The sequence below is a fragment of the Sus scrofa genome, chromosome 12, assembly GCF_054392235.1.
Source record: "Sus scrofa isolate SSC_HxYL_T2T_F1_AM1 chromosome 12, Sscrofa_HxYL_maternal_Yorkshire_Landrace_v2.0, whole genome shotgun sequence".
Classification (NCBI taxonomy): Eukaryota; Metazoa; Chordata; class Mammalia; order Artiodactyla; family Suidae; genus Sus; species Sus scrofa.
The window spans coordinates 10,945,605-10,969,558 of record NC_139394.1 but is presented as its reverse complement, the minus strand read 5'-3'; the positions used below and the strand labels follow the sequence as shown (position 1 = coordinate 10,969,558).

The following is a 23,954-nucleotide window of genomic DNA, read 5'->3' as shown; positions in this document are numbered from 1 at the left end:
TTAAATTGGACCATTTGGATTTTTTTGTTTGTTACTGAGTTGTATGCATTCCTTATATATTTGGATAATAACCCCTTATCAGATATACGGTTTGCAAATGTTTTCTTCCATTCTGTAGATTGTCTCTTCATTCTGTTGCTTGTTTCTTTGCTGTGTGGAAGCATTTTAGTTTGATGGAGTCCCACTTGTTGATTTTGCCAACAAGTACATGGAAAGGTCTATCACTGGTCATCAGGGAAATACACATTAAAACCACAGTGAGATATCACCTCACACTTGTTAGAAGGGTGTGAAAGACAAGATGAAAGCACGGATGAAGATGTGGAGAAAAGGGAATCCTTGTACACTGTTGGTGGGACTGTAACTTGGTATGGCCTAGTATAGAAAACAGTTATGGAGGTTCCTTATAAAATTAAAAGTAGAACAATCTTATGATCAATAATTCTACTTCTTTTTCTTCATTATCTGAAGAAAATGAAGTTACTATCTTGAAGAGATATTTGCCCCCCATGTTCATTGAGGCATTATATATGATGGCCCAGACTTGGAAACAATCTAAGTGTCCACTGATGGAGGAATAGATAAAGAAGGAAAAATATATATTTATACACACACAATGGAATGTTACTCAGGCATTAAAAAGGAAATTCTGGAGTTCCTGTTGTGGCTCAGTGGTTAACAAACCCGACTAGCATCCACAAGGATGTGGGTTCAATCCCTAGCCTCGCTCAGTGGGTTAAGGATCCAGCATTGCCATGAACTGTGGTGTAGGTGGCAGATGTGGCTCAGATCTGGAGTGGCTGTGGCTATGGTGTAGGCTGGCAGCTGCAGCTTCAATTCCACCCCTAGCCTGGGAACCTCCATATGCCGTGGGTGCAGCCCTAAAAAGACGAACAGGTGAAAAAGAAAAGGAAATCCTGCCATTTAAAACGACATGGCTGAAGCTTGAAGGCATTATTCTAAGTGAAATAGGTCAGATGGGAGAAAAAAAAAAAAAAAAAAAAAAAAAACAGTTCCCGTCATGGCTCAGTGGTAATGAACTCCAGTACCATCAGTGAGAATGCAGGTTTGATCCCTAGCCTCACTCAGTGGGTTAAGGATCTGGCATTGCCATGAGCTGTGGTGCATATTGCAGATAAGGCTTGAATCTGGCATTGTTGTTGCTGTGGCTCTTGAGTAGGCCAGCAGCCGCAGCTCCTATTTGACCCCTAGCCTGAGAACTTCCATATGCTGCAGGTGCTGCTCTAAAAAGCAAAACCAAAAACAAATACTCTTTGATCTCACTTAAATGTAGGATTTAAAAAAGTTAAATTTACAGAAACAGAGAGAACAGATTGGTGGTTGACAGGGGGTGGGATGGGTCGAGGTGGTCAAAGAATACAAATTTCTGTTTACAAGACGAGTAAGTTCTGGGGGTATAACGTATAGCTTGGTGACTGTCTTCAACCATACTGGGTTATGTACTCGAAAGGTGCCAGGAGAGTAGAAAGCAGAGCTAGACCGTAGGTAACAGTCACGGTGAATCACATGAATTTTTCAGTTCTGTTGGTTAAGCTTTGGTTCAGGTTAAGCCTGAACCATCCTTCCACTGGGTGACTGTGAAAGAATACTGGGAAGAGTCTGAGAAGACACAAGGCAGTCTTCTTGGGCCACTTTGTCCCTTTAAAAAGGAAGCCTCTCCTCAGCTGTGCCTGGAGATTCCTGGATGTGCTGCCGGAGTGTGGGAGCAAGATGCACTCACCAAAGGTCTCCTAACCCCCTACGGTCACTTCATCCCTTGAGACTACAGTTTTCTCTGAGTTTGGTCATCCCTGTTTAACACTGAGATTCAGCCTAGGACTTTGCAGAATATAGGGAGAACATGATTACCTCACAGGGAAATCACCTGAGTCACCTGGTTTTCATGTCGGGTGGTTATCGTCTAGGACGGGGATCAACGCTCAACTAAGCTTTACTCCACTAGCAGTGTTGAGGGAGAAGAGGAGATGAGCAGGGCCTGAGAACACTGCAGCTCGCTGAGTTCGGGGTGACTGTTTCCTCTCTGATGATGTCTGCAACAACCAGTCAGGGGCCTTTCCCATTCTGGCTGCTCTCTCACGGTAAGCTTGTGCAACCCCCAGAGCATTTAAAAATTAATTATCACATCGAGTGCAGAATAGATACAGTAATGCCTTTGTGGGGGGGGGTCCCTTTTCAAATAAAAGAACATTTTCTATCTATTTCTGGCTATTTAAAATGGTAGGCCATGGAGTTCTTGTTGTGGCACAGTGGAAAAGAATCCAACTAGGAACCAGGAGGTTGGGGGTTCGATCCCTGGCCTTGCTCAGTGGGTTAAGGATCTGGTGTTGCTGTGGCTGTGGTGTAGGTCATAGATGTGGCTTGGATCTGGCGTTGCTGTGGCTGTGGCATAGGCCTGCAGGTGCAGTTCCAATTCAAACCCTAGCCTGGGAACCTCCATATGCCGTGGGTGTGGCCCTAAAAAGCAAAATAATTAAATAAAAATAAAATAAAATGGTAGGCCATAATGGAAGATAATATGAGGGAAAAGAACGTATATATATGTATGACTGGGTCACCTGCTGTACAGCAGAAATTGACTCAACACTATAAATCAATTATACCCTAATAAAAATTAATTTAATTAAAAAATTTTAAATGCATAACATTTTCCCCCTTCTAAGCGATCTTTTTTTTTAATTTTTAATTTTTTTTAATTTTTATTTTTCTAAGTGATTTCTTATCAGAGGTTTCAGTGGAACACTTGAGAAAAAATGCTGAGTCCTAGCTTAATATACATTGGCAGCTGATGTTGAATGTAAAATTCATTTCCGATATATTTTAACACCGTGGTCTTTCATGGTCTATATATTAATGTAAGATCATGTGGACTGTCCCCCCTCCTCCGCCCTTTTGTAATGGCATTAGTCTCTGTGGTACTGGAAATGGACTTGCCTTTTAAGGCCATAACTGCTCCCTGGTTTCCTGTGGAATTGAGGTTTTTAAGTGGAAAATCTGAGTCCAAATTCTTTGACTGTAGCATTGGGAAAACACATGCGGAGAGGCTATTGTTTAGGTTGTAGGAGTTGGTGAAGACGTAGAAAGGGGAAAAAAAAATCCTATTTCCAGGTGAAGAACAGTATAATTAAGGCCCCCAGCTAGACATGTACCTCTTATAGAAATCCCAGATGTTTTTCTCCCTAACTTGGATGGAAGATCGTTTCATTTGCTTGTTCTCTCAAACTTCCACTGGGCGACGTGACTCAGTAGGAATTGTTCTTCTGGAGTCGGGGGCTGGCCAAAGGCTTTGCAAAGGATTAGTGAGTAAATATTTTTGGCTTGGTGGGCTGTCACCGCAACCTGACTCTTGGTTTAGTATGAGAGCAGCCACATTCAGTAGGCGAGCAAAGGGGTGGGGCTGTGCTCCACTAAAACTTTATTTCAGAAATCAGCAAGAAGCTAGATCTGGCCCCTGGACCATCAGTTGTTGAGATGATAACCACCAGACATGAAAACCAGGTGACTCAAGTGACTGCCCTGTGAGGTAGTCATGTTCTCCACATATTCTGGGAGTCCTGGATTGAATCTCAGTGTTAAACAGGGATGACCAAACCAGAGAAAACTGCAGTCTCGAGGGGTGAGGTGATTGCAGGGGGTTTGGAGACTCTTGGTGATTGGAGCTTGCCTCCATGCTCCTGGCAGGACATCCAAGAATCTCCAGGCAGTACCAGTGGTAACGTCCTCCCTTCCTGTACCTGGCTCCTCTTTGGAGAAACACAACCCAGGACTGTGAGCTGGAGAGGATTCCATGACGCCTCACTTGTTGTCTCCTGGTTGCTCTCCTTGCTATTCTTAGTCTGTCGCTTATAGAAGAGACGGGTTCCTTCCCAACCTTTTACAGCCTCAAAACCCACACAAGAAGGCGAGTCACACTTTCCATTTTCACATGCCTGCCCACTTTCCCCTTCCCCTGGCCTCTGGCTCTCACAACATTTTCCCAGCCTGAGAATAAACTGAATGATGCCTGAGGAATTTTTTTTTTTTTTTTTTTTTTAAAGACGTCAGGGCAGGTTATTGAATTCTATCGCAGACCTAGGCTACCTCCACTGAGTTAAGAACCACGAGCAGAACCAGAGACGACATGGGGCTGGTAGGCATTGGAAGCAATCACTGAGACAATCTGAGGTCTGACATGTCCTGTTTTGATAGTAAAAACCTTTGAAGTACACTGAAAGATCTGTAAATGTCAAGAGGATGTGGGAAAGCTAATAAGCATGATGGGAAAACACTTGGTAAGTGTGCTGTGTAAGTGGTTAGTAATGAAAAGCAATGCTATTTATTTATCCAAGAAGCTCAGGAAGGACCCAGCATCTCGAGCTTCAGTTATAGTAGGTAGAAGGCTCTGGGCCAGCACCCTACCTGTATCTCCAGAAGGGCAAAGGCAGAAAACCTCTTTAACGTTTTCTGAGTCATGATACTTAGCAGTGACCACCTACCCCCTTTTGGCCTTCATTTCTTTGTTCCTTTCCCATTTGCATTGTTTTCTAAGACTTCCCCGGGTGGGCATTCAGTTTCCCACAGGGCTGACTCATCCAGCCCTCTGATGTCAGGTTTAAAACAAATATAATTAGAAAACCTACAGCTAGGCAACATGAAGGTTGTAAAGTAAAATCCTCAAAGTCAGGGGAAACAGGGTGAGTCATCGACATGGCTGTGTGTAAAAATGCTCATATTTGGCTGCTCAGTAGTGCTGGAGAACAATACCAGCAGACAATCAGGGAGGTGGCCATGCTAGGTCAGGGGGTATGTGGCACTAGGTTCTACCAGAAAGAACTGTCCTTTTTGGTTGGTTTGGTTGGTTCTGTTTCCACTGGGAGAACAGTGGATCATGCGCTGATGTGCCTACTTCTCATCAGAGGTGTAAGATTCCAGTGTGACAGCTAGGCACTTCCTGTAACAAAACTGAGCAAGGTGGGAAGGGTCGCTCCCGTGCAGAGAAGATGGCTTTGTTTCCTTCAGAACTGTTTTGACGTGTGTGGCTTCCTGAACTGGACCACCGTGCCTGTTTCCCCAGCAAAGAGCTAGACTTGAGTTCTCTGGTGGTGCAGCGGGTTAAGGATGTGGCGTTGTCACTGCTGTGGCTCAGGTTTGATCCCTAGCCCAGGAACTTCCGTATGCCACGGGTGAGGCCAAAAAAAAAAGCTATACTTGATGCTTCAAGTTTAACTTCATCTGAGCTGCATCAGTAGAGACTGTATTTTGCTTTTCAGTTTTTAATCTCCAAGTTGGTTTTTCTCTGCCCATACCTAGAGATGGCCAGGCTGCATAATTTATTTTCCAAGTGGATCAAATCATCACCAAGAGACATAAGTATAATAACATGTAGGTGGGGCTTAAAAATGGCATTGTTAGCTGCTTCAGTCCAAACCAGCTCTCCAGTGTCAAGGGCAGAGAGTGCCTATTTATTGTTCCACAAAACTGGTTCTCACTCTACCGCCCATTTCTTGAAAATTGAATGTGTGTGAATCCGTGAGATTTCTAATTACTTTACTGCTGCATTTGTCTGAAAATTACTTTGCAGGGGACAAGGTTCTGTGCAAATCAGAGTTTTGGATCCTCCTAGTATTTTACCATAGATGGAATGCATTTAGCCTAATTACATATTTATGGTATATAAATATACGAATTTATACTTTAAAGCAACAGATACTCTGTTGTGGAAACAAAGAGATATCAAAATGGGAGGAGCATATCTTTAGGAAGGTTTGCATCAATAAATGTGCACTTGATCTGAGAGGGGGTAGAAAGGGCCCAGTTTTGCCCTGATAGAGGCACTTCATTTGTTGACTCATCTGTTCTGTTAATTTGCTGATCTCACAGGTTGCCAGTGACAGATATTAATACAAGCTATTTTTCTTTTCTTTACCAGCAACATCCGTTTTTCACCTTACATGAATCCAAAGCAACAGACGTGGCATCTTTTGTAAAATCAATTCTCGGAGACTAAAAACAATGGACTCAATCGGTTGACCCTCCTGTGAATTGGTGGGTTTACAGGGTGAAGCAAGTTCACTGAAGCGCCAATAGAAACTCATCTTTGAGATAATTCAACCCTGCCTCTCAGAAGGTTTTTTTCTCCCCATTTTCTCTTTTTTTTTTCCCCTCCAAAGGGGGCCTTGGAATCTATAGTATAGAATGAACTATCTAGATGAATGAAATATGATAAAGGCTTAGGACTTGAAATGGTGATTAAATATTTAATGATGTGTCATATGAGTCCTTAAGCTTTTCAGACTTCTCTTGCTCTTTACAAAATGAATGCATTGGCCCTGGTAAAAAGGTGCTACCATAGTGATGAATTGTAAGTAGATTTGTAGTTTGTCCCACTTATTATTTTAATATTTATGTTTTAGTGCTTCGTTGAAAAGATTCCATTTTATGCAAGGAGGGAGAGACTAAAGATGAGGTTGGGTTGGCAGTATTTATAGGGTTTTTATTTTTTAAGTTCAATCGTGTCTGTGGTCCAGAAGAAATTATTTAATATGCATCTTTAAGAGTATTATAAAAGTATCAACCAGGAGCTCTTGTGAAATATATGTTCCAGTTGTTGCGGCTGCTTCCATGTTCCTAAATTTCTGCTCCATCCTGGGTAATAACCACATATTCTGGTGAAGTGGCAAGGTATCCTCGTCCTACTCTTTTCCCAGCTTTGGAAAATGTACAATCACTTCTATCACAGCTCAGAGTCATAGACTTGGTTCTCTTGACATTTGTGGCATAGGACTTAGGGAATGTGATTTGTGATGTGATTTTTATATTGCCATTCTATCCTTCTATGTGTGTGTGTGTGTGTGTATTTGATAAGTCACAAATTCTACTCAATAGCTATTATTAATAACATCTATATTTAATAAGGAGGACATTTGTCAGTCCTGAAACGAAATATGTCAAACTACACAGAGAATCAGTGCCTTCCTCTGCTTTTGTCCCCTATGAGCCCCCAAGGATTGCCTCTGTGGTTAACGTTTTCTTGCTTTGTTTTGGTTTTTGTTTTCTGTTCAATGAAGAAGCCTTACTAAAAATGGAAGGGCTGCAGTAGAAGAAATTAGAGGTGGTTAGTAGTTCTTGCATCAGGTGAGATGGTAATAGGAAGGGTTGAATGAATTCCCAGGAATAGACTGCCACATTTCCCCAGGCTGAGTTCCAGGTACATTTCTTCAGTAGTGAATGGCTCCTAGCAGGTTGACAAGGCAACAGAAGCTCTTTCTCATGGCGAGGTGCACCCTTGGGTTCTCTGACTTGGGGCTCTAGGTTCCTCGAAAGGTCAAGGAGTGAAGTGGTCCACAGGGAGAATACAACTGCTAACAGCCAGGAAGCACTGCTTTTGAATATTGTGTTAATACAGGGCTATTTTTGCAGGACAAGGGCAGAGGATTTTTTATTTAAAAAGAAAGAAAGAGCACGCTCTGTTTCTCTCTTTGCCTTAAGTTCACAAATATGGATTGAGGATTGTTCCCTTGAGCAATCCCTCTTTTTTCCCTTTTAGATTTCAAAGTGCAATCCTATCTTTTCCTCTGCACTTTCTTCTTGTTCTTATGCCCATCTCATCGCAGCTGCCCAGACTATGGCTCATCTATACACTTCATCTTCAGCTCCAAGACATATCTATTTGATAAACATCAAATTCATCTGCTTTGATACTACCTCTGTCTTCGTCTTTTTCCAGCCAGAAAAAGCATGGTCCCAGTGATGACGGCCAATCACTTTCCTACCCTTCTTTCTAAATCTGGAAGTGTCTCCCTTTGATACCAAGAGAGAGAAAAAAAATCAAAACCACATGCATCCACCTTCTGAAAAAAAGACAGTAGCAGAAAAAAAAAAAATCTGAGGCCATTTCATTACAGCATTGGGTGAAATAGGTAAAGCTAAACATCTTTCTGGTCTGGGTCCAATTACTCTCACCTCTTGTTCAGTGTGGCTTCTGTTTTGAAATATTCTTAACCAAGCGTGTTTCTCGTGTGTTCACCTCTCCAATCTGTGAGCTCAGGGCCTGAACTTGCAAAATGATCATACTGGGGTAGAGGAGTTAGTCAATGTTTCTCCACCCTGGGGCACACGTATCCCTGGGAGCTTGGGAGCAAGGTGAATGCCAGGGTCCCAGAGACTCTAGTTTAATAGGTCAGGGTAGGACCTGGGAAGTGGTATTTTTTACCAGCTACTCAGGTGACTCTGATGTGCAACAGGGTTGAGAACACTGGTTTACTACCCTCTCAAGAGAGGGGTGGAATTCTGATTGGAGATCTGAGGTATCTTTTCCCTGCAGAAGCGACATGCTGCATGGTGATGAGGGTATCCTACGTACTCAAGGAGAATGCCCCGATAGCCTTACAAACCTACACTTTAGAGTTTTTTTTTTTTAAGAACTGTGTTATAAGTTCTCAACAACTAATTTAAAATAAACATAGAGATGCATAAACTGTATTTAAGTGGATACAAGTTGGGATTTGCCTGTGTGTGTGTGTGTGTGTGTGTGTAGAGAGAGAGAGAGAGCAAGAAAGAGACAGAAGATATTCCCATCAGGGATGATGCTCCAAGTATTTAATGTGTGACCAGCATGGAACACTGAATATTGGCCCTACTGTCAGTGCATTAGAAAATTAACATATCTCTATAAAAGAGATGATGCTCTTTTTTTCTCTCAAATGTATTTGATTTAGTCTGATATAATCATCCATAGTATATGTTATCATCATGTTTATAAAGATATCTATCTCTCTTTAGATTGTTGATTTCAGAGGTGTGCCAAAAAAGTCATGTGAGTGACTGTTCAGACAGCTGCCACATATGTGTACCCATCAGTGAGTACTGCCCTTCAGAGTAACTACCTTCAGGATTATTTGTATGAATAATGCTACTTCTCTTTCAGAAAAGGCTTCAGAATCCATTTCCTCCCCATACATATAACACGTAGAATCCACATTTCATAATTACTCCTTGGTGGTTTTTTTTTTTTTTTTTTTTACAAAAAATCCTTACCAAGTACTTTCCCCTTTGTTTTACCTACCTTATTTATCAGACTTAGCACCAAATTGTATGTGACAATTTCTAGAAGTCAATTTGCCCTCAGAGCTGAAGTTTTACTGTTAAAACTTTTTCATGTTTTTTATAAAGACCATGCCATGGGCATACAAATTCATTGGAGCTGGTGGTCAGATCTAATAAAATGAATTAAACCTCTATTGTGCTGGGGATTTTGCCTTCCTAATGTCTATATATGACTTGAAGGGAGATTTCGTAGCTTAAAGGAATCTTCCATTTTTATTGAATTAGCAAGTAGGAGGAGTAGTTATCAATTGGACCCATGACAATTTACATATTCAGATGGAAAAATGCCAGAGTGGTAAAATCTAGGAAGTTCCCAACCTGATAGAATAGGAAAAAAAGATATTTTACGCTAGAAGGGCCACGTTCTTTTTTTTGTTTAGGGTGTGTGTGTGTGTGTGTGTGTGTGTGTGGCACTGTTAAACATATTAAAGACACTCTTTGGTTTTATTTGGCTTTAACTGGGGATACTCTGGATTGCTTTGAAACTCTGCTGAAAGCTAGGATCTTTTCCCTAGGAAAATGTACATTGTACATGGAACACATAGTTTGCAAACTTTTTCGTTGTGTGGGAGGAAAGTGGAGTATCATCCCCTGGGATAAATAACCTCTGCTCTGTAGAATGTGGACTGTGACACCCCAAATCAGGGATTGGCAGAATTTTTCTACAAAGGGCCAGATAGTAAATATTTCTGGATTTGTGTGCTGTGCAGTCTCCACTGCAACAACTAAAGTCTACAACTGTAGAGTGAGAGCATCCATAAACAATACATAAATGGATGAGCATGGTGCTATGTTCCAAGAAAACTTTACTTATAAAATCTGCAATGGGTCAGATTTGACCCATGGGCCATGGCTTGCCAATACCTGTTCTAGATCATCAACTACAAAACTGCAATTGATTGATTCTGTGTACAGAGTTCTTCCATTTAATGAGTATTTAGTCCCACTGCTGTTGAGGCAGACGAGGAAGACGGACATAGGAAAATGGATTCTGAAAAGATGGGGACTGTTCTGTTGCATAAAAATAGCCTCTTCATTTTCTCAGGTAATATTCTTCCTCTCGAAGCCAATGGGACAGTTTTCTTCAGAGTAAATTGAGTTTCTTGCTCTCGAAGCCAATGGGACAGTTTTCTTCAGACTACACTGAGTTTCCACCTTTTGCATTTCTATGCAATAACTCACTTTGTAACCTGGGAATAAAAGGCACACTACTCCTAGATGTTAACTGTGTTCTTGTCTCTTAGCTTTGCATTTCGTTCCTCTTTGTGGTGTGAGTCACGTGCACGGAGAATCATGAGCCCAGACATGAATCATTTGGTTTTCCTTTTCCTTGAACTGTATCAGGACTTGAGAATGTGGGAGGCCATACTAACCTTAGAGGCAAAGGCAGACAGAATTCTTAAAATCTTTCAGTTCCTCCACCTCATCCATCAGGCTCTCTTTTTTGGGAGGGATGGCTCTCTTTTAAGAAAGAATAGTTTGGGGTCAAAATACTTGTTCTTGGGTAGACTTAGATCTAGGAGACATAGACTTAGCCATTGAGTCCTGTCCCAAGACAGAAGGAAGGCTGCTTTACTCTTTTTTTTTTTTTAAATCATCAGTACATTACTGTTTTAAGGGGCCTATGCAAAATGCCTCCTTTCTGACGTGACCATCTTGAATTAGCCAGTCTTGCTTGAATTTCTGGGCCCCACAGTCTCTAGAGAAAGCTGGGACCAGAACAACTGCATAATTTGCTTTGCCTTCTGTCAGTAAGTATCCTCTTTACTGTTCAGAAGGCTACACAAATAACTGCCTGCCGGTTATCTAAGCTATCTCTATTTTCTTCTTCCTGAACAGAATACCACATCTTCCTTAAAGCTTATAGCCTCTTTATTACTCAGAGACATTTTTTTTTTTCCTGCTGCATCATCAGGGAGACATAAATTACACTTACAATGACACCTGCAAACTCCTTAAGAGAGCACATTTAAGAATTTGATTCAGCAATTTACCTAAAAGGATGTTTTCTCTTCACCTAGGGACACAAAACCTGAATTCCAGAGCCTCCAAAATGAAATTATCCTTCTGGGGGAAGCACATTGCCACCAAATACATCACTCACCACCTGTTCCTGGTGTCTGCAAAGAAGAAGTGTCATTTCCCTGAGGTTTAGAGAGTCACTGTTTACAGCTATGCAGATATCATCCTACCACTGCAGGTTTTCTAATGGAACCATCTGGAATCAAATTTAAGCTGGGGTTTATCTTTTCAGTTCCTGACCCAAACTCCTTTTTTTTTTTTTTTTTTTGGTCTTTCTAGGGCCACACCTGCGGCATATGGACGTTCCCAGCCTAGGGGTCTAATTGGAGCTACAGGTTCCAGCCTACACCACAGCCACAGCATCGAGGGATCTGAGCCACAACTGCACCCTACACCACAGCTCACAGCAACACTGGATCCTTAACCCACTGAGCGAGGCCAGGGATTGAACCCGCAGCCTCATGGATGCTAGTCCAGGTTTGTTAACCACTGAGCCATGATGGGAATGCCTGACCCAAACTCCTTTTGAAAGCAAAATTTCTCTACAGGCATTTGTTTTGTATCTGAGGTGAAGAGGGCTGGGTCAAAGTAAAAACATAAAGCAAGGTGAAGGACTTTGTGACAGGGATTCTTTTTTTTTTTTTTTTTTTTTTTAAAGAAACCAATAGCACCTCGTAACACAAACACGTGATAATTTTAAAATATCCAGCCTAGTTCCCTTGGACTGTCAGTATCTTGACAACACTTGCATTGTCATTTGAACTAGAACATTGAGCCCTTTGTTCCTGAAAGTTTACAGTGAGATTTTGGGAGATCTGCATTGTATTTCTTTCTTATAGTTGTCAGTATGGACAGATTTCTCTGCGGGCAATTAATCTTGATACACATGGGTTTTACCCAGGTTACACTTTTGCATTTCCAGGGTTTAAGGTTCTCTCTCTAGAAATGAGGCTAATGCTTTGATGACTTGGGGACTGAGTTCAGGGAAAGCATGGGACAGTTTAGGCACTTACTTGGGTCTTAATCTAGGAAACAGAACTTCCTAAGTAATCCCCAGGCTTTGTGGCTTCCACCAGGCCCTCACAATAGTTCCTATTTTCTTTGATTGCATTTGCTTGCTATTCCTCTGCGGACCTTCTGTGGAAAGGAACTGATCCAAACATTTTCATCTATCGAAAGTCAGAATCCACACTTTTGCCCTGGTCTTCTTGCCTGCATGGATTCTATTGTTCTCAAATCGTGAAACTGTAAGGGAAAGCTAAGAGAACTTTTAGCAAAACCCAAATTCGAAATATAAGATCTTATAATAAAATTTCCATTTAGCCTTTAAAGAAGAGCAGCTGGGTTGGATACATCTTCCTCTGAAATCATATTCTGTTATGGCCAGAAATGAACAATTAGCATCATTTGGTCACTACTGATGTTTGTGTTGGAACTTGCCAGCTATTTCGACAGAGCAAGTCAAGCTACTGCCTTAGGGGATTGTCATTGGACTTTGGAGTTTAAGGCTGAACAGTAATGTGAAATTATGTTTGGGGGCCAGAAGAAAAGACAAATGCAAAGGACAGTGCTAAATAAGGATGAGCAAGCTGATAAAAGAAGCAGACAGGTGTATCCCTTAATTTATTTTCAGTATTCCCGTAAAGATGATCTTCTATGGGAAAGCCCTTTAAAAAGCCAAACTTAAAATTTTTCTTAAAAATACTGAACTGTAAGAAGATTCAGTGAGTAGTATTGATTTGGATATCAGAACAGTTTCTCTTATTTCCCTAATATTAACTGGCTTTACAGAAACCATTTTTATTTTTATTTATTTTTTTGTCTTTTTAGGGCTTCACCCGCGGCATATGGAGGGTCCCAGGCTAGGGGTCGAATCGGAGCTATAGCTGCTGGCCTATGCCACAGCCACAGTAATGCCAGATCCAAGCTGTATCTGCGACCTATATCACAGCTCACGGCAACCCCAGATCCTTAACCCATTGAGCAAGACCAGGGATCAAACCTGCAACCTCATGGTTCCTAGTTGGATTCATTTCCGCTGCGCCACAACGGGAACTCCAGAAACCATTTTTAAGCTGATGGCACCCAAGAAAGGGTAAATAATTAGACAGGTGATAAAGCATTTTGAGAGTATACAACCCAGCTATCAGCTGCCTCCTGGGTAAAGAAGAATGAACACAAAACTGAGCCCTCTAATGTTTAGTTCTGGTGCTGAACATTGTCAAGAAAGGTGAACACCAAAGGTTACAGGATGAGCGTGCTTTTCTTCCACCATGCAGAGAACTATGAATGTCCGCAGACAAACACTACAGGTCTTTACCAGAAGAGCTAGCATTTACAATGAAAAAAAAGAAAAACAAAAAAACAAAAAAAAACCAAAAAACCAAAACACTCAAAAGCTAGTGTGAATTTTTGAAAGCAGTGGAAATGTGGAAGAAGTGGTGGTCTTACTTTGTTTACTTCTCATCTCAAGTTGCCTGTGCTATCCTAATACTCTGGGGTGTGAGAGTTAAGGGCGCAGAAGTTTTTCCAGACTATATTAACTGGTGCTTCTGGGGTGCGGGGGGCGGGAAGGGTCTCTTGTCCTGCAGAGAAAGGGAAGTGAGTGTGATAAAGCTCAACCTTGCCTGTCGGAAACCCCCGTCAAACTCCAATCAGAATATTTGGTTACCAATATTGTTCCCTTCAACTGGAAGTCTCTATGGCCATGAAAGTCTTGGGGACTTAAGATGCAATGACAAATTGAGGATCCTAAACAGCCCAGGAGTCTGGGGAATGCTGTATCCAACAGTATCTGTACGTCCCTGGCTTTTGCTGCACTGAGTATGCTAGCAGGGCTTGGAGGCAGAAGGGCTGAAAGGGAGGGTCATTTATTTTCATTTTTGAGCACAAATCATCTGAAAGAAAACACAAAAATCAATCTGTGATGGCCATGCAATACAGATCTGTAAACTGTTTATTGTTTTAATGTGGTTGGGAAGAACCTGATCTCACCACAAAGGAAGTGATGTGACTGGGCTCTTGATGGGCAGTGGAGTTTCTATATTTCTACATTTGCAGAAGCAGGACCTGTCACTTTTGTTCCTTGCCATGTAGGAAACAATGAGACTCTCTGGACAGTTTTGGCACAGAGAAGGGTATGAGCTGAGACTCGAGGTAACAGTTACCATTGCTGAGTTTTACAGAGGAGAACAGTAATGGGCCCCTGCGGCAGCCTGTTGGAAGCTAAAAACTAAGACAGTGTATCTTTCCTGAAGGGGACACAAGAGAATGCTTAGACAGCTAATGAATCCTATCAGGTGCCTTCTACACATCATAGAGTCTGGTGAACCCTGATAGTGGATGAACCCTGATAGTGGATGTTTGCTCCCAAACCAAATGTAATAGGGAGGGGGGAGTTCATAGCAGCCACTTTAGAACACTATTTGTATCGAAAAGTTACCTTTGGCAACAATTTGTAGAGTTCTGAGCCAATCTCTGTGTGAAAGCCACCCCAGGTTGATTAAGAAAATTCAGACAATTTATCTGTCATATTATCCCTGTGTTCGATTTATCCTCTAGTGTCAAATTTACTTTCTGAGTGGAGTGATTTTTCTATATGAATTGAAATGATGAAGTGATGTTTTAATTTTATTGAAGGTATTTTTAGAGGAAAAATGTTTTCCTTAGGTAATTAACTTCCACAATTGGGACATATTGCCTACGATACAGAATCAGGACCTTGGGTCACTTAAACGTGAAAGAGGTATTAGGGATGCAGTTCAAATTGTTTATTTAAATACATGAACATTTTTCTATATATTTTGTGAAAATATGGATGAGACCCTAGATATATAACTACTATATGGAATTGAACTTTACAAGAATTGTAGTATGAGAGGTGGGATTCCCCAGCTTCTTTTGTGCTTTAGTTTTATTGCTGAAAATGCTGCTTCCCTTGATTAATCTGGTCTTTGAATGGGAAAAACAAAAACCCCCACTTTTTTTCTTACCTTGTGTGAATTTTATGATAGACCTTTTTATTTGTATATATGATTGATTGTTTTCTTGTGTCACACCCCCAGTTTGTCTTTAAGCCATGTTTATTGTAAAGACAGCTGTTAAGCAAATAGAAACATGCCTGATCTTTACAATTCCTTGATGCTAGAATGAAGCAGTTCCACATGCTAGTTAGGAAGCCCTGAGCTCTCTTCCTGGAACCTGAAATAATTCTGAAAGGATAGGCAGTGCACCCCTGTCCTTCGAAACCCGTCTCCAATGCTGTGTCTCTGGAGAGTGTGAAACAGGAGAAAGACCTGCAACTTACGGACTCCCTCATCTGCCCTGCCGTGGACACCACGCTGCTACCTTCCTCTGGTACCATTCATCTCTTCTTCACGGATTGCCATGGCTTTTATGGTCAAGGCAGGCTGAGCTGCAGAGTATGGAATTCATAAGAAGTTCATAAAGCAAACACCTCTGAAGGAAGTGTTAGAATGTTTCCAGGCCTTTAAGGTGTATGTTAAATCTATGTTTTGGCCTTGGGAACTTTTCGCTTGTGAGCTGCAGAAGGAAAGCAGAAGGTGGGGGTGTATCCTCAACTCTGTGTTTTCCCATATGGAAACATACGGGGCAGCTTCCTTAGGGGAAAACATTCCTCGCCATTGTATAAGGGAGAGGGGAATTAGGAATATCAACTGATAACCTGCAGTCAGAGCTCCAGCACTGTATTTAAAAATACCTGCGTTGTGGGGAATGTGCCTTTGGTTGTCTTTACCTTATTAGCTTTGGTGGCCCCCATGCATTTTCACTGTAGCCTAGCCTTCCTGTTATTCAGGCTGTGTGCATTGTTGTTGTTTTGTTTTTTCCTTTTGAACTACTGCTTACTGTCATTGGTGATGTTATCTCAAAATCATGGCACCAAGGAAATAGCTTCTGCGCAGGATTTGAGGTAGATGCAAATATTAGCATTGATGTAGGTTTTGTCTTAACAGCGTTACCAGAAATATACTGAACTGAGGGATAATGTGGCTTTAAAGAAATCACTGCTGTTTTTCACATCGGAGAAGCCACCTGTCCTACGTCCTTGTTCTAGAGAAATTCGCCTTTTCATGCAAGTACCACTGATGGGGCATACTTAATAGCCTAGACGACTGGTTTCCAGCCGACAATAAAAAAGGAATTATAATCATTGTCAAAGGTGGGGGTAATCTTGTATCACATAGGTCATTCAGTGGTGAAATTTCCAATCAGCATTATTCTGTAAGAGGTGCAACTTTATAACGTGCCCCCCTCTTTTCTGATCTAAGAGTGTAGTAAAGGAAGGGTCAGGTTCCGACGTGCCAGGAAAGAGTTCTCCGAATCTGTGTTTTTGACCAAGGAGACGGCTGAGATGTTGAACTACGTGATGGCTCCATGGTTCACATTGGTGACCGCTCTGGCTCCCCTCTCACCACCTTGAGAGCAAAATGAAATCAGGAGATTAAGTCAAGCTTGGGACTCCTCTGTGGATGAGGAGCTGACACTTTGATTTCCTATCTCAGGATATTCTTCGGTTTCATACTGCTGCTGAGGAGGAAGGAATGAGCTATAGACACTGTACCTGGTCTCTGGATGTCTGTGCTGTGTGTGTGTAAGACTTCACACGAGGGTGTTGTGTTCCATGTCGTATCACCCTATGAATAGACTCAAACAACAATTTGAAGATGCCGAAGCCAGCGATGATGGAAAAAGACACCCAAACACCTCTTTCTGTCCGAGTGCTTGCTGTGACGTTCATGGCAAAGCACCTTAAGTCTTCAGGAGCCAGATGTCCTCAAAAGAAATGGTGTGTTGATCTCATAAGAAAATGTACAACCAATAAAAGACATTTCAAAAAGTGCAGCGAGTCTGTATATTAATTGTCTGTGGAAATCCTTTGTTCCAGACATGCTGCTTTTATGTGCAAAAGCCCTGCAGGTAAAAGCTTTGCTGGAACTACATAGTTTCTTGTTTTTCTGCAGCACCCCGCTTCCAAAACATAATGGAACAAAACCTAACAACAGCATCAGGGTCCTGAAGACGCGTAAGACAGTCATTTCATCTGTAACGAACTTCAGATTCCATATTCTTAGAGGCAATATTCGTAGGTTGGAAGTGAAGGCCAGTATTTCACTACTAAAATCAGATGGCTTGAGGTGGGGATGAGTGCAGATGGCTTAAACGAAAAGATTAAGATGAAGGCTTTTTGGCCTCCATGTGTTCCTAACACTGACCTGTTAGGCCATATGGTTATGTGAGTTTTTCCTGGACTGATCTGTAATATATGTAATATCAGGGAATTTGTTTGACACCATCAGGCAAGTGCTGCTATGCAGTTGTTCTGGGAAAGAAAATGGTATTACAGGTAAATATGGTTGGGTGTCTGATTTCTCTTATAAATGGAGTAATTGGACCTAATTTACTTGTGTCCACATTAATCTAGTTTAGAGTTGCTAGAGCTTGTTTTTTAAATGATAGTTTTTTGGTGTTTTTTGTTTTGTTTTGTTTTTGCTTTTTAGGGCAGCACCCGTGGCATATGGAGGTTCCCAGGCCAGGGGTCCAATTGGAGCTACAGCTGCTGGCCTACGCCAGAGCCACAGCAACTCGGGATCTGAGCTATGTCTTCGACCTCCACCACAGCTCACGGCAACGCCGGATCCTTAACCCTCTGAGCGAGGCCAGAGATCAAACCCGCAACCTCATGGTCCCTAGTCAGATTTGTTTCTGCTGCACCATGAAGGGAACTCCTAAATTATAGTTGATTTACAATATTGTGCCAATTTCTGCTGTACAGCAAAGTGACCCAGTCCCTCTCTCTCTCTCTCTCTCTCTCTCTCACACACACACACACACACACACACACACACACACATTCCCTTTCTTATGTTCTTTTCCATCATGATCTATCCAAGCTAGGACTTCATTGCTTATCAATTCAGAATGTAATAGTTGCATCTACAAACCCCAAACTCTCAAGTCCATCCCACTCCCTCCCCCTCGCCCTTGGCAACTCTAAGTCTGTTCTCTATGTCTGTGAGTCTGTTTCTGTTCTGTAGGTAGGTTCATTTGTGACATATTTTAGATTCCACATATAAATGATATCATATGGTGTTTGTCTTTCTCCATCTGACTTAGCATCACGTAGTACGAGACTCTAATCGCATCCATGGTGCTGCAAGCCGCATTGTTTCATTTCTTAATATCTGAGAAGTTTTCCATCATATATCTCAATGTTGGCAGTTTGAGTGGATCATCGACTGTACCTGGAGGCATATACTCACCTCTCTCTGGCTTTTTGCTTAAACAAGTTGGTATTGCTGAATCAGGAGTTGACTCTTAAAAGTCCCTAGTGTTTCACCTCGGATTTACATTATTTCTACAATTTGTTGGAATACGAAACAGAGGGCACACCTTACTTCTGCATCCATCATTCAGATGATTTTCCAATGAGAACAGGCTCTGTCGTACGGATTGTGAAGTCCTTCTCCCCCGGGACTGTGTTCAGATTGCTGCAGTCCTTCATCTGTCTTAGGCGATAGGCCTTCCTTGCTATTAGCAATGTTACGTTCTTATTAGGAGTGGAGGTTTGCGGAGGTGGAAGGCACGAACAAGCTCAAGATTCTCAGGCATGGAATATGAATCTTCTTTTACCCACTTCTCCATAGCCATTCCTTATTTCCCACAGGAATCTATTGCCATTCTTTATTTTCATATGCTAAAATATCATCAGATATTTAAGATGTTTCTTCTGATGGGTATAATGCCTTCTTTCTTGGCACACCGTCCAGAAGACTCCCTGTTTACTCAACATTTTGTAGGAAACTGAGTTCAAGTGGAAAATGGAGAAAGGCAACTGGGTTGAGAGCAAAAGGGTTTTGTACTTGTTTTGTGGTGTGTTGCTCATCTTCTGTACCATAGCAAACCGCAACACTCAATAGCTTAAAACAACAGTTTACGACTTTCTCCCAGTCCTGCGGTGGCCTCTCTGTGTGACTGGCTTGGGTTCCTCAGAGCCTGGCCGTCTTAGAGAATTCAAAATTCTTCCATGGTGGTTGGAATGCCCCAGAATTAGTGATTCAAAAGGTCGAGGTAGAAACTTCGAGGAAATTACGTTGTGTAATTTCCACTGTGAACACTGGGACATATTTCATGGTGTTTCACGGCAGAGGCATCTTTCAAAACTTTCATACTTGGTCTGTCCAATACCATGGGAATGTATTTTATATTTGGATCTTATTCCATCTTTTCTTTCTTTTTCTTTCTCAGGGCCGCACCTGCAGCCTAGGGAAGTTCTCAGGCTAGGAGATGAATGAAACGGAGCTACAGCTGCCAGCCTATGCCACAGCCACAGCAATGCCAGATCTGAGCTGTGTCTGTGACCTACACTACAGCTCATAGCAACACCAGATCCTTAACCCACTGAGCAGGGTCAGGATCAAACCCAAGTCCTCACGGATAATAGCTGAATTACAATGGGCACTCCCTATTCCTTCTTTTCTAAAAGGGGGGTGGGGGGGGGCAAAAGGCGGTAGACAAAATGTACTAAAGTTAATGATGAAATTATTTCCTTTTACTTATCATCCACAATTTTGCCAAGGAAAGCACTTTGGTCAAAATGATATTATCCTACAGAGTGAGTTAGCCATCTCTGCCTGAAAAATCCTAAGTCATAGTTAGAATTAAAATGACACAAGAGGGAAGTAACCATTGATACTAATGACTCACGAAACTCCGGTCAGTATTTCCCCACCACCCCAGATGGTCAGGGTTCATAAATACTTGCTGAGTAGGTGTTTTCCGCTCAAATGGAAATAGCCTTGCTTCTTATTTTAAAAATAATATATTATGAGAAAATTTAGAGAATTACATGCAAGGAAACCAACATCCACAATTCTGAATTAACTGTTCATGTGTTCTTTAAAGTATAGTGATCTACACTATTTTACACACATGCAAATTCACACTCAGAAAACCTTAATGGGATTGTTATCTGCCTTGTGTTCCAAATTATAACATGGGCATCTTATGTCAATTAATATAGATGGCAGCATCATTTTTAATGGCTGCATAATATTCCAATACATATGTACATGTATATTTACATGTACATATGTACATGTAAATTCTTCTGTTAGTAGAATTTTTGATTATTTGCTTTTGATTGTTAAACCCCCCTATTCCTACATATTTATGCATGAAGCTGATTGTCTTAGAATTTTTTTTTTTTTTGTCTTTTTAGGGCCTCACCCTTGGCATATGGAAGTTACCAGGCTAGGGGTCAAATTGGAGCTGTAGCTGGCCTCCACCACAGCCACAGCAACGTCAGATCCAAGCTGCGTCTGTGACCTACACCTCAGCTCATAGCAATGCCAGATCCTTTAGCCCACCAAGTGAGGCCAGGGATCGAACTCACATCCTCATGGATACTAGTTGAATTCTTAACCCACTTAGTCACAATGGGAGCTCCCAGAAAAGCTTTAAAGAGCTGAAGGACCTCAAAAATCTTTCTCCGTGCTAAATGTCAACAAAGATTTCATTTGTTTCAACACAGTTCTCTCCTTCCATTATTGTGAAATTGGTGGTGCCAGGGCCTGCCCATACAATGGTGTCCTAAAGGTCCTGAAGGTATATTTCTTGAATGGGTTGGAGTATAAGATACGTGTTTCACCAATATCCACAAAGGAAGATATGTGCACAAACTGTTTAAAGAAAAAGTACAAATCGTAGGAACAGGGATCAAGAATAAGAAGCAAGACTACATTAAATTTTTTTTTTTTGCAGTTATGGTATTATGCAGAACAGACAAGGGCAGAATTTCCAGTTGGTCTGGTGGGTACCCAACCTTTTAAGGAGACCACATTAAGTCTCAACGAAGCTAGAACTAGAATTTTATAAACAAAATGAATCATTGTGCATCCAGTGGGCATTAGCTCTGGAATCCCTTATCAGATGTGATATAGCCATGCTGGTTTTGAGAAGCTCTGCACTATCCTAGAATTTGCCTTCTGTGGCCTTGCCCTTCAATGCCATAGCATCAGTGCCATCTCCCAGGAGCTTGCTGACAATGCAGAGCAGGGCGTGAATGTGAATCGCAGGATCCCCAGGTGATTTATATTCACAAGGTAGTTGGAGAAGGAAGAGTGGTCGTGGTCTACCCATCACATCCAATTCTGAAGTTTCAATGATCAGACCTCAAATGCTCCTGTAATTCTTTTGACATTTGCCCCATGTTACAGACAAATGATGCCTTAGGAAGTGATAATCAGATTTAAAAAGTAGAATTTCTATATTGGCTGGAAGAATATATATGTTAAAGTATATTTAATGATGTTTGGATAAATGCAGGTTCCTTTTTTTTTCATTACAGGATTATTGAGAAGAAGTATTTTAAAGGGAAAAAATAACCCTTAGGCTCAAATAACTTTACACCAGTTATTAACAAACGTGTGTGTGCCATGGTTTTTTTTTTTTTTTTTCCCTTTTTCACCCACACCTGCTGCATATGGAAGTTCCCAGGCCAGGGATCAGATCCAAGCTGCAGCTGTGACCTACGCCATAGCTGTGGCAATACCAGATTTTAAACCCACTGAGCCGGGCTGGGGATTGAACCCTCACCCTCACAGAGACAATGCCAGATCTCTAACCCACTATGTCACAGCAGGAACTCCAACAAATAAATGCATTTTATGGATTCCAAATGGAGAGCTGCTTTAGGGATACACAGCACTGCACAGGCTTCACAGTGAAGGAGGTGGTTGGTGATCATGAAGTTTAGAGCCCGAACCTAAATAATTCTGCTTCCAAACTCCCAGTCTCTGACCAGACTCCTGGGCTTATTTGGGCCTGAATGCACCTCACCTTGGGTTTCCTTGCACTAACAGTGTAGTCAGGAACTTCCTTGGCAAGGGGTAGCTCTCCGTGTCCCAAGGGAGGCAGACTCCGCATTAATGCTACTTGCCTGAGTAGTTAGCTGAGCTCAGGGCGGTTCACTTTCCTACATTCTAAAGCAAGCCTGTGGACTGGGAGGCAAAGGGCTGTCCTTAGGCAAGAACTTGCTAAACCACTTGACCTTTTCAACAGCTGCAGAACTGTTTATCGAGAACATGCCATCTCTCTTGCCTCCTCCAATTTGGCAGTCAGGAGAGTCAAGCCAGTGACATTGCGTGCTTTAGAAAACTTTTGAACAATTCACAACTTTCACCATCAAGTGGATAAATTGGTCTCGCTAGCTAGATAGTGATCTTTGGAGAGGTTATCTTCTCCTTGACTCCTTTGTTGGAATCCACAAAAATACTGCATCGCCAAAGCTGCTGATTCCCTAAACTATTAAGAGGAGACTAGGTCAGTTTCAAGACTTAGGGCAAGTGGCAATGTCTGCTTGCCAAGAGCAAAGAACATGAATCCTGTGCATGCAAGTGAGCAATTTCTGGAAAATTAAGGAGCCGGTGAGTCTTACTGCAGCTTATCTGAAAATGATTATGTGCAAAAAATAATCTATGATTCATGACACACTTTTGCAGGATAAGCTGAGTTGAACTATGACTTGATAATGCTAATAAAAATGGGTGAAGAATTATTTTAAAATAGTGAAAGAAGTTGTGAAGCAACTAAGCAAGAGATGGAGCTTGAGTCGGTATGGAAACAAGGAGGATGGCTCCAGGCTGGAGCCACATCGGCTGTTTAAAATCCTGGCTCCACCACTTCCTAGCTGTGTGACCTTGGACACATGTCTTCAACCCTCTGTCCTTCAGTTTACTCCTTCTTAAAATGGAAATAGTAAGAGAACCTACTTTAGAGAGTGCTTGTGAGAATTAAACGAAATACAGCCTCTTGGGCATTTAGTTCAGGGTCTGCCACACTATTATCACTCAATAAGTTGCTCTTATGTCATCCTCCAAACACATCCTTTTTCTACAAATACAACTGAACAAAAATGCATATAAAGTAAAGATAAGTAGGAAGGTATTTTAGACCATCTAGCCCAGTGCATCATAATAATACCTGGCTTGTGTTGGCTGAACATGAAGGAATACACACTGAAGCCAGATCTTAGCATCACAAACAGATGTTCCTATTTTTCAGTTTGCATGTCAGATTAAAACCTTTATTCACCTCCTCATCTCAGAGAGAAAACCAACATTTTTATTTTCGCAAACTCTGCTTTATGAGATTAAAACAGTGACATAACCACTTCTGAAATGGCAAATCCAACGTATACTGAAAGAAATTTTCAAGGTATTCAGTAAGATTGAAAAAATATACAGCAGAAAAAAGGGAGCCTCCATATACTTTTTAACAATGATTAGGCTCCATGTAACAAAATATTATTTATGGCTGGAATATGCTCTAAATACTGAAGATGTAAAAATAACTTGAAACAAAAATTTCTTTGCTATTTATCAAATACTTGAGAAAGCATTCCATTTGAATTGAGACCTTAAAAAACATATATACTTTTTCAAAAAAAAAGTTGAAGTACAATTGATTTACTATATATTAGTTTTAGGTGTATAGTAAAGTGATTCAGATATATATATTTTCTTTTTCAGATTCTTTTTCATTATAGGTTATAAGATACTGAATACAGCTCCCTCTGCTATACAGTAGGTCCTTGTTGTTAATCTGTTTTATATATAGCAGTGTGTATATGTTAATTCCAAACTCCTAATTTATCCCTTACTTCCTTTTCCCCCTTGGATTACCTTAAGTTTGTTTTGTAGGTCTGTGAGTCTATTTCTGTTTTGTAAATAATTTCATTTTTGTTATCATTTTTTTTAGATTCTACATATAAGCTATATCATCTGATATTTGCCTTTTTCTGTCTGACTTAC

General features: G+C 41.3%; 1 protein-coding gene and 1 long non-coding RNA gene across 6 annotated transcripts in view; one reads left to right on the top strand and one right to left on the bottom strand.

The window, feature by feature from the left end:
- Positions 1–13,513, top strand: part of MAP2K6 (mitogen-activated protein kinase kinase 6) — a 123,718-nt gene extending 110,205 nt beyond the window's left edge. For 2 of the 4 annotated variants that reach the window (XM_013980816.3, XM_084983887.1), the window contains exons 12-13: positions 5,927–6,042; positions 11,124–13,513. In XM_013980816.3, coding sequence (XP_013836270.1) covers positions 5,927–6,004 — 78 coding nt within the window. In that variant the 3' untranslated portion in view covers positions 6,005–6,042; positions 11,124–13,513. Of the gene's footprint in view, positions 1–5,926; positions 10,328–11,123 lie in introns of those variants that run through there. The other 2 variants (XM_084983885.1, XM_084983886.1) reach the window with 1 other exon arrangement.
- Positions 1–23,954, bottom strand: part of LOC106505399 (uncharacterized) — a 122,026-nt gene that overhangs the window by 84,919 nt on the left and 13,153 nt on the right. The gene's annotated exons all lie outside the window — the stretch shown is intronic.